This window comes from Heterocephalus glaber, unplaced genomic scaffold, assembly GCF_053883595.1.
Source record: "Heterocephalus glaber isolate CG9 unplaced genomic scaffold, H.glaber_assembly_v1.0 deba00001606, whole genome shotgun sequence".
Classification (NCBI taxonomy): domain Eukaryota; kingdom Metazoa; phylum Chordata; class Mammalia; order Rodentia; family Bathyergidae; genus Heterocephalus; species Heterocephalus glaber.
Window position 1 is genome coordinate 21,387,764 of NW_028258377.1, and position 17,649 is coordinate 21,405,412.

The 17,649-nt window shown below is 44.3% G+C and overlaps 1 protein-coding gene across 18 annotated transcripts in view; it reads right to left on the reverse strand.

Moving 5' to 3' along the window:
- Positions 1-17,649, reverse strand: part of Tenm2 (teneurin transmembrane protein 2) — a 1,248,268-nt gene that overhangs the window by 138,477 nt on the left and 1,092,142 nt on the right. For all 18 annotated transcript variants that reach the window (XM_087194517.1, XM_087194513.1, XM_087194515.1 and 15 more), the window contains 2 exons: positions 14,041-14,236; positions 7,599-7,700 (listed from right to left, as the gene is read on the reverse strand). In XM_087194517.1, the coding sequence (XP_087050643.1) occupies positions 7,599-7,700; positions 14,041-14,236 (298 nt within the window). The remainder of the gene's footprint in view (positions 1-7,598; positions 7,701-14,040; positions 14,237-17,649) is intronic.

The window sequence follows — 17,649 nt, forward strand, 5'->3', positions numbered from 1 at the left end:
GATATAGCACATGCATATTGGGAAATAAATGACATTTCCCTGTAAATTCTTTTCCTTTCCTTCTTTTTTATTTCTTTCTTCCCCTTCTCTCAGGCCCTCTTTGTTCAAATTTGTGTCTTGAAGCTGGCTGCTTTATCACGGCATGATTAATCTAATTAGAATCTTGTTCTCCAGCACTCACTTTGAGTCTTTTGACATTTTCCAGCAAGGTTTTGTTAGTCTTGTCTCCTAATTTAAGTCTCTGGACATTTAGCAAGCACATACATGTCCTGGGTGCCAAACTAGGGACAGGAAGGACAAGGTGATCAGGAGGAACAGGTGGCTGCTGAGCCAGAACACGGTGTTGCATGAAGGAAGCACATTGCCAAGAGGCTTCAAGCCCCGAGTGACTGCATGGTCCTTTCTGGGGTTGCTTTTGGGGGGTGGTGACCTGTGAGCTTGGTCTTCAAGGGTGACCAGTGGTATGTTAGGAAAGGCTGGGATCCACAAGGAAAAAGCCAGAGAAATGAGGAAGAAGCAGTCCGTGTCCTTTATGAGGGACAGTTCTGGATCTGTGGTGCATGGGCCCAGAGGGAGGTGACACCCCAGGGTAGCTCAGGTCACGAATGAACAAATGCGCTCTTCATTCTCAATATACAGTCCCTGAGCACCTGCATTAGAGCCCCCTGGAGTCTTGTTAAAAAGGCACACTTGTCAGCCACAAACCAGTCCCACCACGGTTCAGACTGCACTGGCACTGGGAGAGGAATCTGGAATGTGCATGTTTAAAAATCTCTCCAGCTGCAGGCACACATCTTTAAACGGCAGTGGGAGGCAACTGCGAGCCACTGAAGGTGCCTGAGGAGAGCAGTGACATACTTATAGAAGCTCTGGGAGAACTCGAGCCATTCAGGAAGAGGAATGCCATCGAGAGAGGCTGGTGGCCAAGTGTACAGGGTGGTGGGTGTGAGCACAGAGAGGACAATGGAAGAGACAACACTGGAGGCCCATGAAACAGAAGCCGGCAAATGACGGCACGCGGAAGGCTTGGGGATGTCGCTGGTGGCCGGGACGGGGACAGGGAGTGTTTCTAGTGGCAGGCTCTGAAATCAGACAAACTTCGTTTCAAACTGGCTTTGCCACTTCTACTTATTTCTTCTCTTCCAAAACTGTGTGTGACCATCATGCCAACTGCCTGCAGAGCCCCAGCCCCTCCGCCCGACACATTCTGAGGTCAGCCGCTCGCATGAAGAGTCCGGGGTCAGACTGCTCACTGCCAATCCCAGCAGTGGATGCCACTTACTCTCTGAGAGACCCTGAGCGAGTTACTTACCCTCTCTGGACCCCTCAGTTCTCTTCGCTATCAAAGGGGCTATGTCTCTATAACACTGGCCCACTGGTGATTAAACGACAAATCCTATAGACGCTCAGTGCGACACTTGGCACATGGGAAGAACTGAGTCAACGTTGGCGATGATGACGATAATCTGATTTCAGTACCAGAATGTGGCCATGAGCAACTGGACAGTGGATACATTTGCCATTTAACAGGAGAAAAATGGCAAGAACCATGTTCGCTTTCTTCAAGTCTTCCGCAGAAGCTGGATAGGAGCTGAAAGCAACCTCTAGAGAGGACTTCATGTTCCCGTGGCTGTGGCACTTCTGGGCCTCCACTGACAGCTGCTTGGCAGCAAGAGATATCATTTCTAACAGTGACTAGATCCACATTACCTAACAACTAAGGCTACAGTGTGTTAAATTCCAGCTGTAGGTTGAGGCCCCCAGTTCAGCCCAAAAAAGCCATCTGAGGAGCTGGGGTCACAAGAAAGGGACTGGAAGGAGGACGGCTGTCCTCTGAAATGCAAGGATAATTTCCCAATGAGACTAGGAAGACTGTAAGTCAACAAAAGGCCTTTAAATAAATGGAAAAGGAGTAATAATTTAGAAACCGGGAGCCCACAATAAACAGCATTCAAGTAATGAGAAAGCTAAGCAAAATGAATAGTAATAACAAGAAACTGTAGAATAAACAACTTGATCTGTGAGCACAATTAATGCTAGAGAGGAAGGAGAGGCATCTGATGGAAAATGGTGGAAATTACTGGGAAAGAAATGCCATTTTTCCTTAAGCTCTGAATCTGAACAGACTGCTTACTGTGTTGCCCACTTAATGAAACTCTGTACTGAACAACACTATTCAGTGTATTTCTCTTGCTGGTGTCTTTCTCCCCGGGAATTTTCTCTGTGGTCTCTGATACTAATTGGCTATTTTCCTAAGTCCACACTGTATTGTGAACTTTTCAAAACTATGGAAACTTCATTTTTTCCCTTGATGGCTTTTGACACAAGTGGTCTGTGAGGCCTTGGCCCAGACAGCCAGGGGCACCAGGGTGACAAAGCTGGCCTCTGTCCCAAGCTCCCCTCCTGGCCTCCCCCTGACGGTGAGCTAGGGAGAGTCAAACACATGAGGCAAATTTCCTCACAACTGCTTGGTATCACACCCTGACCCCAGCAAAGGCACCCTAATAAAGGCCCTCACTGTTTCTCTGCTCCTCACTTGTTGGATTGAGCCACTTCCTGGGAGCACCTTCAGAATGGCCTCTGTGTGACGTGGCCCTCTATGCCCTCTCTAGGACCTGCTGGGATCATCCACCCTGCAGTTCTCTGCTCCTTCCGGGGTGCTTTTTGAGCCCCTGCTGGAGGGATCCTTGAAGATACTGAACGATGCCTCATGTACAGCATGTGCATTTCATCACTTCACAAACTCCTCTCTCTCCTCCTCAGTGATGTCTTCACAGTTCCAAGTTCACAGCACAGCATTTGGACTTAGTTACAATTATCTCACAATTGCAATGTGCTTCCCTCAGACTGGAAGCCGTGGGAAGGCAGGGCTTGTGGCTGCCCCCCTCATGGCTGTATTTGTGGCTCCCAGTACTGCACTTGACTCAGAGTAAGCGTATGTGAAGTGTACAAATAAGTGCCATCCCCTCAACTGACTTGGTATGATGTGTAAGGACCAGGATAAGTTCTTTCCCAGTGAGGGTCATTTCCATTTTGACCTAGGTGCCTCTCAGGAGCCCCAGCATGCTGGGGGCTGCAGAAGGAGTGCTCTGCCAATGCACTGTGATCACTGCGACGCATCCCTCCACTCACCACAAGGATGTCTAAAGGGACCTGATACAGACTGGCAGGTTTATAAGGGGACAGGCAGCTGCTGCCTGCACGGCACATCTGAGGGCACAGGAGGCATAGTGTGAGTTCAAAAGTAAATCTGTATTTCTGTCACTTGGATGTGATGGGAATGTTGCCTGCTAACGTGGCAAATTCTCCCCCTGGCAGGAGGGCCTGAGTGCTGGCTGCCCACAGCAGCAGAAACTGGCAGAACTCGAGGCATCCTGGGTATGGCTGTCAGAGAAGGAACAAAGGTGACTGCAAAGTGGTGATGAGGGAGGACCTTGTGCTCAGGGCATCTTCAGGGTTTTTAATCCTGAAAGAAGGGAGACAGTGGTGGGCACTGTCGTGGGTAGCAGGAGAGCGAGAACTCACTGTCCTTGCTTGCCCGATGACCTCATTCTCCCTGCTTTGGGTTGTGAGTGACAACTTGTCATAGCCATTGACAGATTGTGGGATCGAATTTCCGGTCTCTCTGCCTTGTGTGTAAGGTGGAAACCAGGCATACATGCGCGCGCACACACACACACACACACACACACACACACACACACACACACAAATCACAGGTTAATTTTTTCATATCCAAATTAGTGGTGCACCTTTTATATATGGTACAGTCTCAATCTAATCAGAGAATATCAGACAAGCCCAAACTGAGGGCTGTGTTGCAGAAGACCCAAGAAGTGCTCCTGAAAAGGGTCAAGGTCATAAAAGACAAGAAAAGACTGAGGAACTGTCACAGAATGGACAGACTGAAGGGACCACGGAGGCATGACAACAAAACAAAATGGGGATCCCAAACCAGAAGGGAAGGGCAAAATTATATACACACATGTAAATCAGTTAATATTGTTGTATGGATGTTAATTTTCAGGTTTTGATGACTGACTGATGAAAATTTAAAATGGTGACATTGGGGAATCTGGGCAAACACTACGGATATTCTATGTCCTATTTCAGTAACTTGTCTGGAAGTGTAAAAAGATTTTAATATAAAAAGTTTCAAAAGTCGAGGGAGAGAAGAACGCTAAAAGAAGGATCCATTTCATGGGTGGGGCATAGCTCAGTGGTGCAGTGCTTGCCTGCCATGTGGAAAGCCTTGAGTTCAATCCTTAGCACTGAAAAGAAAAAAAACAGGATGAATTTCAAATTGTTGATATTAGGATGATAGGACTGTGTATATTAAGTACTTTGCATAATGCCTGTACATATTTAGTACTTTAGAGCTCTTTGTTGTTATTTAAAAACAACTGGAAGTACAGGCTTCATGCATGAGAAGTAAATCAGGTGCTAATTATTAGCTCTTCTGGCTTAAAGCTGGTTCGGTGACAGCCTTGTGCCTCTCTTTCCACGGTTTCACTTCATCCTGCAGGTGCAGTCAGGGAATTCAGTTATTTTTAGGAGCTCTTACTTCTGGAATGAGGTGTTCGAGGTGTGGATCTCCCAAGAAGTCAGGCTGGTTTACGTGTGTTCAAGGGCACTTTGGGACTGCTGATGTAACATAAGTATGTTAGAAGCAGACATGGCTTGGACACTCACCACTGTGAAAATGTTAGTCTCTGGGTATTAAGGGGCAATAAGATTCCCTACTTATGGCAATCAATTCCAGTTTCTCTTTTCATTTTAGCTTTTAACATTGTTCATTTAAAAACAGATCTATGGAAATGTAATGACTTGATTTGATGAAATATGTTAATAACAGTATTAATGACCCACAAATTTGGCAAATGAAAGACTGAAGTCTGGAAAACACAGGCTTAGAAAACGGAGAAAGTTTGTGTTATGCACAGGAAGGTACCTTAAAATGCTGGCATTTCAAAAACACTAAGGGAGAATTTCAAAAACACTCTGGGGCGCAGAGGTGGAAGCTTATGCCTAACACTATTCAGCCAACATTTCCTAGAATAAATGGGGGAAACAAGGGAAAGCAATCTTATTTTCTAAGTGCTTCAATTTTGTCCACCATATGCATCAACAGTTAAATTAAAATATACAACAAGTTCAAAGCCCGATTGCAGGAGCAGCAACTGAGTACAGAGGAGTAAGTACTCTTAACAGCCACTCAATATTTGCTTCACAAGTATCAATTATATACCATGGCTAATGCACACTTGGACTGTGTGCCCAGCCACAGGGCAGGTGGTGAATGCAAAACACACACCGAGAGTCCTTTTAAGCAGCTAAATGCACACTCCATTACAGATCCATAATGCAGAATGGACGCTCGTCTGCAAATGGATTTGGAGCGAAGAGTTCTTAAATGGCTGGGCTACTTCGGTCTGAAAGGCCAGTAACTGGATGTGCAGTCAGAATACACATGGTTTTTAGGATTAATAATACATTGATGTGCATCAGTGTTAATATACATTTACAGCTCACAGGCCATGCAGCTGAGTGTTCAGCCCATTTGCAGCCACATATAAAAGGACTACTCTGTCCTTCCTCTCATTAATGCCTTCACTCCCAGGAAAATTAGATTACGCAAGAAAAGCCATTCAAACGATATTGAAGTCAGCCTTCCTTTCAAGGCTGGACTAGGGAGAGCACTGGACACGTGATGCTGTGTGTTGCCTTCCCTGCTGGATCTGGTCCCTTGCAGCCTGAGCCAGCATGGGAAGGAGCTGCAGTGTGGACTGTTCACCTCGCTGATGCTCCCTGTGCCAGGGGACATGTGTGCTCTACTGTGAATTACAGACACGAGAACCGTCTGCTGAACTCTTGCTTTCCTTCCGAGTGTGACAACTGACCGGTTTGTACTGTGTGGTAGAGGAGATGACTGTAGGTGGTGTCTCCCAGGAGTGAGTCTTGTTTTGTTGTTTTTTTTGTTTTTGGTACCGGGGATCAAACTCAGGTCCTTGTGCTTGCGCAGCAGGCGGCGAAACCACTGAGCTATCCCAGGAGTGAGTCTTATACACATGCCACCAAGGCCAGAATCAAGGACAAAGAAAGCCCCACTCATTTAGCCGTAAGTGTGCATTAGGGTGGGAATCTCAAATCTTAGAAATATGAAGAATATCTGGAGTATTAATTTCCTCAGCAACTGTGGCAAGGATAGGAGAAAAGAATGGCATTATTGTGGATTTACAGAGAACATTTATTAATAAGAAACCTCTAAGAATATCTTAGGCAAAAGGGTATTTTAACGAAGCACAAATAAGCTAGGTATGGTGGTGCACATCTGTAATCTCCAACGCTGGGGAGGGTGAGGCAGGAGAAACGCTGCAAAGTGTGAGGGCAGCCTGGGCTACATCGTGAGTTCAAGGCTAACCTGAACTACAGAGCAAGAACCTGTCTCAAAAAGACCACCACCAACAAAAAAACTGATAAAAAAGATAAAAATAATGAAAACATTATTTAAATGTATAAAGTAAAATATAATTAGACAAATAAATAATACAACCAAACCCTCTGATGCTTTATAATGTCCCCACTAAGAGCGTACAGGTCTTCACTGTCCCCACAATGAACTTCTGAAGTAACTACCCCCTACTCCAGATGATAAACCAAGGTTTGGAACTGCTGAAGGACTTGCACAAGGTCACAGGATACTCAATGGCAGAGCTGGGACTGAACCTCAGCACTGCCTGCCTCTTGAGCAAAGGTTCCCAGCCTCCCATCACATTTTTCAGACTGGGATTTGACTTGCTGGGGTGGGTGGGCAATCAGCATAGTGGATGAGACCCAGTATTTTACAGAAGTAACAGAATAAAAGAGAAAAGAAACACAAAGTAAAGGTGAAAGTTTTGTTTCAATAGCATATTTGTATTTATCTAGACATATACGGGTGTGTGTGTGCGCGCGCGTGCATGTGCCCATGTGTGCATGTGGATGTGCCACGTCAAATTATGAGGAACTACACTTGCCTCTGAGCCCTTCAAGGTCATTGTGAAGGTCTTTTGCAAGATAGGTGTGCAGCGCCTAAATTCCCTATTCTTGAGAGAGTCATTTTCTTTCTTACATTACCTTTCCCCCAAGAATCCCAAAGCCCCAGCCATTCTTTGCAAAGCAGTATAGATAAATTAATAATACAATTTAAAACCGATTCCACCAAGATAAATAGCGCTTCTTAGATTAAGAGTGTAGCTGGCCAGAATGAATGAAATTTACTAACCCTGAGATGCTTAATCTTCCATTACCTAGAAGTTAATGATTGTAAGAAAGGAGTGATGGTAATTCACTCCTGCTTTTACGGGAAATCCGACCATCTCATTTTTAGCAAATCTTTCTTCTCAGCACACCTTGGTGCCAAAGATAACTGCCTTCTCCTATAGGTATGTTGGCCAATGTTCATATATCAAGACCTACTCTTTGCTGAAGAGCATGCATGGGTTTGCACCATGTCCCAGGGGGACCTGCTTAGCAGGCTATTTGGTGCCTTCTTTCACCTCCTCTGAGCAACTCACACCTGGTTTTCCAGCCACGGCAGGAAAGGTACTGTCACATACCTTTAGCACAGTCTGCCCCTAGAAATCCTGGGAAGCAGTGACACAGGCCAGACACACACTCGCCATTTCCGTGGCAGTTGCGTGGACAGTCCTGCACCGAATCTGAAATAGAGACAGAGATTTAGCAACCACTTCCTCTCTATTGCCTGCTTTTTTGGGGGATGTACCGGGGATTGAACTAAGGACCTTGTATTTGAGGCAAGCAGCAGAACCACTGAGCTAAATCCCCAGCCCCAATCCACCATTTTTAAAGACCGATGGGAGTAACTCGGATACCCACAGGGGACCAAGAAGAAATATGAGTGAACAAAGTTAGAGAACAGGGAATGTTGGAGTCGGAGGACAATTTAGTTAGTACATGGAAGAAACGCCCACTTTCCTTCTGTCGAATCCAGGCAGGAGAATGGGGCTTGTACAGCTTAACTTTGGCTTTTTTCAGAAGAAAGCACCTACTTGGACACAAAAACAGTGAAACTGTTTAAATATTGAAAATGTTGAAAAGTTTTTAAACACTATGTCCCTCCTTACCCTGAAAAAAATCATCCCATGGATTTGAGATGTGATCTGATATGTGGGGAATCTGTTTTTAGCCTCAGGTATAGAGATAATTCTTCAAAATGAGAGTGATTATTACTAATGTCAGGTTTCCAGGGTAAAAATGTTTCCTGCTTTGAGGAAGTCTAATAAAAGAACTATTTAAATACAGTTAGGAGCCATATATGGTGTTTTGGTCAGGGATGGATGGTACATCTGACGGTGCAGGCATATAGCTGGGTATGTGGAGACTCTAGCTTCTAAATTTGTTTGTAAGTGCTCCATGATGTCTGCACAAGACTGAAATTGCCAAGTGAACCACTTCTTAGCATGCATTTCCCTTGTCAAGTGACACATGGCTATACATAAGACAGATACATGTAGGCATGACTCTGGCTTCTTTATGTAGTAGGTTTTGGTTATTCACAAATCCTTTTATATTTCACCTTCGTGGACTGTATTTTACAGGAAAATCAGTTCACATTTGCTCTAACTTGCACAAGCATCTTATTTCTATGCCTACTCTCAGGTTGTACCTTCCAGAGGATCATTTTGGATCTCTTTCATATTGATTTGGGTCTGCCCAGAAATAGATGTGTCCCTTTAAAATTATCATATCCTTGTTTTTGCCTTAAATGAAAACAAAACACTTGTAGATTTTCAGGTTCTAAAGTATGAAGATGATAAAAAGAAAAGCTCAAGCCACTAGGCCCAAAATGGGAGAGCTGGACTTGGTGGGGAGGTGGACTTGGTGATGTGGTGTAAAGTCTAATCGCTCCTCGTGGAGTTCCCTAGGAGTGGTGAGGATATGTTTCCTTTAAGCCAATTTTCCCATTTACTCCCACTCAGAACTGAAAAATCAAACCATGCAATTTTGCTTTCTTTCTATTGTGTTTCACTTCTTAGCTGTGTTCTTCTAGAACCTGGCTGTAGTTGGTTTCTGGCACTCTGAGGAAAATTCAATAAGTGCATTTGGTTTTATAAAACCAGGCGAAAGGAGTGTAGACTCTATCAAGCCTTTTTTTGGTATGTAGCAATTAATATTCCAGGATGAACCTTCTGGAGGTTGGCTCTTTCAAGGTGGCCTGAGAAGTATGTACCCAAGTGCTGCCTATGTGTTTCATGTCCTCAACATTCATTCAAAAAGCATGAGGTGCTTTTGTGGGTCAAAACCCAGTAATTTTATATGGTGCTGAGAGACAGTTCTCCCTGGGTCGCTCCCATTTCTGAACGCCTTGGGAGCAGAGGCACTGTCATTCTGGAATGTTGTTTTCAAGGCTGTCCAAGTAGGGCAAAGCCTGGGAGATAGACGCTGTCTGTCTGAAGAGTAAAGCATAAGTGTACTTATTACCAGATTTAATAAAGATAATGTCTCCCTATGGAACAAGGATAAGCATGTGTACCACCCATTCTAAGAGACTCAGGATCAGTAAACTCAGGATTTCTGTCCTTACTGTAACATGGTGAATGTGCGGGAGTATCTGACCCTCTTTGTTCTGTGGGAACTGGGGCATGGGAATGCATGATGATACTCTGGACATTGCTCTAGTCAGTAATCCCTTTTCTCTGACTCAGTAGTCTTACATTTTCTGATGACATTCATGAAATGGTGGTGGGCTAACATGTTAGCTTATACTTATTACAGTTCTTGATATAGGGTTCAATCTATTAACTTAGCACCTATTTTATGCAAGGAACTGAAGACGCCATGGTGAATAAGATAGACACAATCCCACCTATTCTAGAACTTTCCATGGTCATAGGGAATACAAGTAAAACAAATCAAAGAAATAAAATAAGTAAAAACTATGTTTATGTGTTTTGAAGAGAATAGGATACTAGGATAGAAGGTAACAAGAAGATACTAATTAAAGGGAATGATAAGGAAGGGCCTTTGTATTCTATGTAGAAGACATGGAAGGATGAGCTGGAACACACCAGTGAAAATCTTGATGAGTATTCCAGGTACGAAAAACAGTGTATCCTAAGGCCCTGAGGTGGGAAAGAAGGGAGCCCAATCCAGTGTGGTTGGAGAGGATCAAATATACAGAGTGATGCAAGAGTTTAAAGATTATCCAGCCCACACAGACAAATTGGATTTTATTCTGGGACCACTAGGACCAAATGAAAAATTGTAAACAGAGGAACAACCTCACCCAGCTGACATTTCTGGAAGTCATTACTGCCTGCAGGTAGAGACTGCTTCTCACTGAGCACATGGGTCTGGGTAGGGTTTGTTGGAAATGGACACTTCTGAGGCCAGTGATTTTGGTTCTCCAAACTGGCAGCGAGGGTTCAGGGGGCTCCCTGGCTCCACAGTCCCACGAGCAAGGACTGAGGTCCTCAGCACACTCTTCACTTGGTTGGAAAGTGTCACCTGGGCACGCTAACCTTATGTGTCAGTTTGGAAGTCATTTAGCTCTAGGGTGTCTTCCTACTCCCTTTTCTCAATTTGAGTTTTGTTATCACTCCCTTTTTTTTTTGGTAACGGGGATTGAACTCAGGTCCTTGTGCTTGTGCAGCAGGAGGCAGAACCACTGAGCTAAATCCCCAGCCCTTGTTTTTGCTTCTTTGTGCCTCTTTTTCCTGTCATTGCTGCCTGATTATCTGTCTTCTCCCATCAAGCAGCTTGAGGAAAAGACCAGACTCACACTGTTCACTGAGGTATTCCCCAAGCCTGGCATACAGGAAGTGCTTGGTAAACATTGTCAAAGTGTGGTAGTGTGTGTGTGTTTGTAGGCACACATGCACACCTAAGAGGGCAGGAGAATGCAGAACAAGCAAACACTGTAACAGAGAGCACTTATCACTTCATTTACTTGAGGTTTTATATTTGAAGCATTTCTATAGTTTTGAGGGAAAAGTACAATCACGTGGTACTGCTGAAGTACAAAGGAGCCATTGTTTTCAGTCCCCTTTCTCAGTTAAATGTTATAGTTAAGATATTACCATCTTTCTTCTTATCAATTCGGTTTAAGCGTCTGAAGAAGAAATGACAGGAGATAGGGCCAGCCTAGGAAGAGGATCATAACACACAGAGGCTGGCTGGCATCCTGCTTCCAGAAAGTCACTCTGCTGTTCCCAGAGGATGCCCCTTTCTGAAGGCAGGCTGCTGCTCAGTGGAACACGGCAGACTCCTGAGACAAAGGCGCACTTAATGGGATCGCCAGTTGATGCTGTCTCACACCTTTCCTTCTGTTTCTCATCACAGGGGCTTTCGGCCTCCGGGCTGCTCTTGATGGAGAATGTTCTGATGATAGGTATGTGGAGAAGAACCTCTGAGCCAAATAAAACACTGTTCTTTTCCCCGTGTTTCAGGCCAATTACTATCATTGCTCTATCATGACGTCTGCCCAACTATTAGGCCGATTTCCTTTGACTTTCTCCCTGAGCCCTCCCAGATGAGAGAGAAATCCTCTCAGGAGAATTGCTCTTCCCAGCCCTGACAGGTGAGGGAGGACAATGGCCTGGGGGAGGGAATCTCACTGTCACGGTGGCTAGAGCTGCCTATGGGTGAAAGAAAAGGAGGGAAGAAGCTGGTCTGAGATAACCTGCCCTTGCAGAAAACATGCAGTTCATGAGAAAAGGGTTGCATTCGACCAGAATTAAAAAACAAATCCCAGGAGTTGAGAGCACAGGCTCTGGTAGTCTGAGTTCTGACTTCACCTCTTACTGGGTGTGTGTGACCTTGGACAAGTCCTTCAGTGTCTCTCAGCCTTAGCATCCTCCACAACTGGAAAGTGGAGGGAACCGGGATGACACTCACTGCGTACAGGTGCTTGGTAGGTTGACCCAGCTAATGGGCAACAAAGTCATGGGCCAGCAGTAAGTAGTCCATGTCACGTGTCATCGCTGTTACCAACCATTTCACTGAGTGCTTACAGACCCCACCGTGCCAGGTGCTGTGTGTCGTGTGGCTGTCATGTATGTGCCAAGCTTTCCGAGTTTGAACACAAGGTGACAAAAGGAGTCATTTCTCGTCATGTTCTTAAACTAAAGATTTTTAAAAATCTCAACATCTCAAACAAGTTCCAAATATATTTTTCATGTCTTCCTTTTTGTGAACTAGTCTCTACCGTTTTGCTTTTCTCCCCCACCAGTACCTAACCTCATCCTGGACATTTCCCATCTGTGGAGGGCTTCTCCAGCGACTTTCATTATACTAAGCGATGATATTACTGTAGATCAGGGGTTGGCAAACTTTTTCTGTAAAGGGACAGATAGTAACTATTTAGGCTCTGTGGGCCATATGGTCTCTGTTGCTATGACTCAACTCTGTCGTTACTGTGGGAAAGCTGCCACAGACAATATGTAAACAGAGGAATGTGGCTGTGCTCCAATAAAACTTTATTTATAAAACCAGGCAGCAGGCCAGATTCGGCCCCTGGGCTACAGTGTGCCAACTCCTACTTTAGAGCATTTGGCTAGCTTCAATAGGGCCAATCTACCCTCAGCACAGGAACTGGGAACGACTGCAATCCTATGGTCAATATCAGAACTTTATATATAGACTTTATACATTTCTGAATGTGTAGCCACTGGTGAAGAATTGTTGCCTGAATTTCAGGTTGGATTACACAGATCATTCAAGAATCAGGGAGCCCTCAGAAGAATCCAGGGGGCCAGTGGAGAAGCTCTTTAAATGCAGTCAACAGAAAAGCAGCTGCCCAGGATGTGTTCCTAAAAACATCACTGGCTCTCATTCAGTGACTACCAACTCCATGCCAGATGCATTCCATTTTTTGTGAGTTGCACATCACCCGTTTGGATCTGGTTACCTTTCAATGTCTGTTACCCTTCCACAGATGATGAAATTGAGGCTCAGGAAAATCAGTGACTTTGCCCAGTTTAAAGTATGGGAAGGAAAATCTGGGACTTAGTCCTGGAGCTACCAGCTCTTCTAATACAATCTCTTCAGGAAATCTTGAGATCCACAATTAAATGCTTGTGGAACAACACGGTGTTGTGGAAAAGCAATAGACAGGGTCTAGAAGCCCATGGCATAGCCATCATTTCCACAGTTTTAGACCTCAGTTTGTTCCTCTGTAAAAGGATCTCAACCCTAACAATGTGCCCTCATCCGCAGACCTGAGATCGATTATCGCCATCAGGAAGAAGATAAAACCCACCGCAAAAATAACCTGAATGAAAACATCTGCAGCATCTTTGTTAAAATTCTGAGGGTTGTTGTGAAAACTCTGTAAATTCTTAAGATAAATGACCCTTTATGGGATTTCTACGCACACAGAAGAAGAAAATTTGGATAAAACCTTAGCTTTTCTCTTGATAGCTAATAAAAAGCAGGGCTAAGGCAGGCCAGAAAAGACAAATGCTTAATTAAAGCATTTTTGAGATCTGCCTACTTGAGAAAAAAGACAGAATTTAAAATACATCTATATGCTTTCCTTGATTTAAGATTTTTTTTTAACTTAAGGTTTTAAAAAAGCTTTTTTAAAATTTTGAGGCCCCCTATTTTTGAAAGAAGTGCTGATGTGAATGGCCACTGTTCACTGTCTCTGCCACATGCTGAGACTCAGGTATTGTCTTTTCTCCAGTCCTGACATAAGACAGTCCTACAGGTTGGGCACTAGTGCTTCTTCTACTAGGAGGACACCGAGGCTCACACAGTCCAGGGGTCTACTTGTGTGCCCAGGACATGCCTGAGCAGTCTGATTCATGCTCTGACCTGTAACCGTGGGCCAATGGCAGCTCCTTCCTGGCCTAAGCAGCTTTCCTGTTTGGTTGGGGCTTATTTAGGAGCACAATACTCAGAAGCCTAAGTGAAGGATTCCGGTTTGGTCTCATTGGAAGCAGAAACTGTCTTGGACAGTGTGTCTTCTACAGAGGAACCCAGGATATTTCCAGCTTTCCCACTCTGGCATCTCATCTCAGAGACCCCTGCACCTACCTAAGACCACCGTGTTGAAGGACACCATCTCCTTGTCTTTGCCATCATTGTAGAAGGCCAGGTGCCACAGGCCCACATCCAGGTACTGCACAAACACGGCCTCGTTCTGAACCAGGGTCTGGATGCTGCGCCGCTCCCGAGGCGACTCAACCACGCTCCACTTCTCCTTCCCATCCAAACGCTCCATGAAGTCATACTGGGGAAACAGGACAGCGCCACACATGAGCCAAGGACCAGACCTGGCCATCACCTGCTCCTCCCTCTCACCCACTAGTGAGCAGACGTACTTTGCAATACCTTTGACTATGAGCTCACACAGAAAAATAAAACATAATAGTGACAAAAATAACAGCCACTGTTTATTATGCTTAAAACAATTGCTTTTTGTCTTATCACTACAGGCCGCAGTCTCTTATCTGCAACTGTGAAACCCAAAAACCCTCAACTCAACATTTTCTTTTACTGTGTATATGTGTGTGTGTCTGCATGCACGTATGTGTTTACATGTACGTGAGATATGGGTTGTGGCTGCAGAACTCACTGGGGTGTTCTATAACACACAGTTAATGCCAAATACAACTTTGCTATAATGCTCCAAGTCCTGAATTCCAAAATGTGCCTGGTTTCCCAGGAGTTTCACATATGGAATGATGGGCCCATATTACCAGCTATTATTTGTTGATCATTTCCTAGGAGAAGATTGTTCCTGAAAGTGACTAAGAAGGAGTGCTGTGGAGCCGGCCTGCCTGGGAGAGAATCCTCGCTACCGACACTTTCTAGCTTCACCTGTCTGTGCCTCAGTTTCCCCATCTGCAAAACTATGAAATAATAGTACCTATGTTATATGGTTGTTGTAAAGATTAATACAATATTTAGAACAGGGCCCGGCACACAGCAAATACAACATACATGTCCGCTACCATCATCATCACCATCATATCTTTTCAATTCTTGGAAAAAACTCTGTTGTGGATATGTTTTTGGGCAGTGTTGGAGAGCAAACCACAGGCCTTGTACCTGCTAGGCAAGTGCTCTATCACTGAGCTACAGCACCAGGCTGTAACCACATGTTATAGATAAGGAACCTGAGGATCAGAGAAGTTAAGTGACTTGTCCAATGTCACAAAACTCCTAAGTGGCCAAGCAAAAATTCTGACGTAGATTGGTTCAGCGACAATGCCCTTACTTTCCTAGAGCCTGGCCTTGTATAAACCAGCATTTACATGCTGAATTCTGTTTCAATGGAAACCAGGTTCAGAGCTCATGAGAAATGGAGTGGTCAGCTAAGGGTACATGGGTCAAGAGGATGGGAAGAGCAAGTATTACTTTAAAAAGTTCGGCCTGCTGTAAATAACAGGTGTGATTTGATGGCAGGTGAGTGGGAGCCACTGAAGACTCTAGAGCAGTGACTAATGGGATGAAAGGGAAGTTCTGAGGAACTAGTGTTTTCTGGCAGGCTATGACACTGTCTATTGAGGGAAGGAGAGTGAGTAGGAAAACTGGTGAGGAAGTAGGGGCTGAAGGAATCCACCCATGATGAGGAGTCTGGTAAGGACAGGGGATGAGGAGAGGGCACAACACTGAAGGAACATTTCTAAGGGACAGCACACAGGGCTTGCCCGAGGGCTGCACAGAGGGGATGAAGAAGGTGGCAAAGAGGACCCCAGTTTCTTACTTGTTGACAAGAAAATTGACAGAACCTCAGTAGGAATGGACTAAACTTTCAAAATATCACCACATAGAAAAGTTACCTGCACTCTGACGTCAGAGAGCATTCCAAGTGCAGGTCTTCAGCAGATAAAAACCACCACTGTGGGACTAAACTCCCTCTCTGCCTTCCCTTCCATACAAAGGTTTTTACAGGCTCTAGACAGGTTCTAACCTGTCTCATGAACTCACAAAAAAGCCAGGAATCTCCCAGTGTGACTTCCCCAACATCAGAAGTGCCCGTTTTCCCATCTAAAATGTGACCATTGAAGACCAAAGACTCTACAATCTTAAGCACATAGGCTTTGCTATCATACACACCTGGGTTTGAATTCTGACTCTGTCACTCAATATTGCTAGATAATATATCTGTTTTTATTCCCTTTCTGGTTTTCATACTGGGGGCAATAGGACCTGACTTTCAGGGCTGTGGTAAGAACGACATGAGATAATGCTTAGGGCAGAGCCTTGAAGATAATAAGCATTTTAAAAAGTAGTGACTATAAGTCACCTACTTGTAAATCAGAATGGTGACAGGAAAGCAGCACATGGTTCTGGTTTCACACATTGGGGGCTGCAGACAGCCACTGCCTAGGAAGAGGAAATTTGTCCCTTATCTCAGGAAATAATTGTTTGTCTTTAGCTTCTCTCTACCTCATATTCCGTTGGTCACAGCTGTCTTTATGGGCTAAAATAAATGATGTGAAGGGATATGACAAACCGATACTGCTTTCGGAGACCTTTGTAACCAAAGCATTTGTTCCTTAGCAACCCCGTAAATGTCCAACTGCAAAGACCTATGTCTACAAATTGCTGTCAGCCAGAGGAATGACTGTAACTTCTTTGGTGCCAAGGTGAGAAGAATAGACTTCATTTGGGGTCCAAGTTATCACCCCCATGAGGAAAAGTTTGGGGAAGGTGATTACTTGTGCAGGGCTATTGCTCATTACTAATTCGCGCATTCGTCATCTCTCGCTGAGCTGGCCCGCCAGCCAAGGGGCACAGAAACGGCTTAGGACTAGTTGTAGTACTTACTGTCCAACCAATCAAATTACCCTGGGAGAAGGCATTTTTCAGAGTGGAGGGAGGACATCTATTTTGGCTTGCTCCTTGGAGTCCTTCAGTGGCAGCTTGGAGGGCAGTTTTCATTTAAGGAAGAATCTGCCACTTTCAGGTTCTCAAATAAGGTACTGGGGCGTGAGAGGATGGTATGATGCAGTGGCTGGTATCTTATTCCTCTATTCTTTATTACACTTTATTTCTTCTAAGCTCTTATCAGTCCATAAAATGATATAACTTTTTATCCCACTGTTAGCCCACTAAGAAGAATCTAAACAGTGGGGGGATCTCATTTGCATGTTGGCATATTTAAGAGTGAAGACTTCAGAGCTAGACTGCCTTGGGGTAAAATTTTGCTGGGACATTTGGGCAAACTATTTAATTTCTCTGTACTCTGTCCCCTTATCTTAAAAATGGGGATAATAACTGTATCTGCATTGATGTGCTGCTGTACGGATTAAATGAGTCAAAATATTTAAAACATTTGGGAGAGTCAGTACTTTGTATGTACTAACATGCCTTAATAATTTCAGCTGAATTCACTGCTGAATCAAATTCACCTGGAGAGGAATCTGATCAAGAAATATTTGTTAAGGGGCCAGGGATTTAGCTCAGTGGTTCCACCGCCTGCCTCGTAAGTGGAAAGTCCCAAGTTCAATCCCCGGTACCAAAAAAAAAAAAAAAAAAAAATATATATATATATATATATATATATATACACACACATATATATATACACATATATATACGTATATATATATTTGTTAAATAACAAATGAATTACATAACGAATTTGTAAATGAAGGCCATGGAAGGGAAGCTAAATTGGAAAGCATTGAAGGT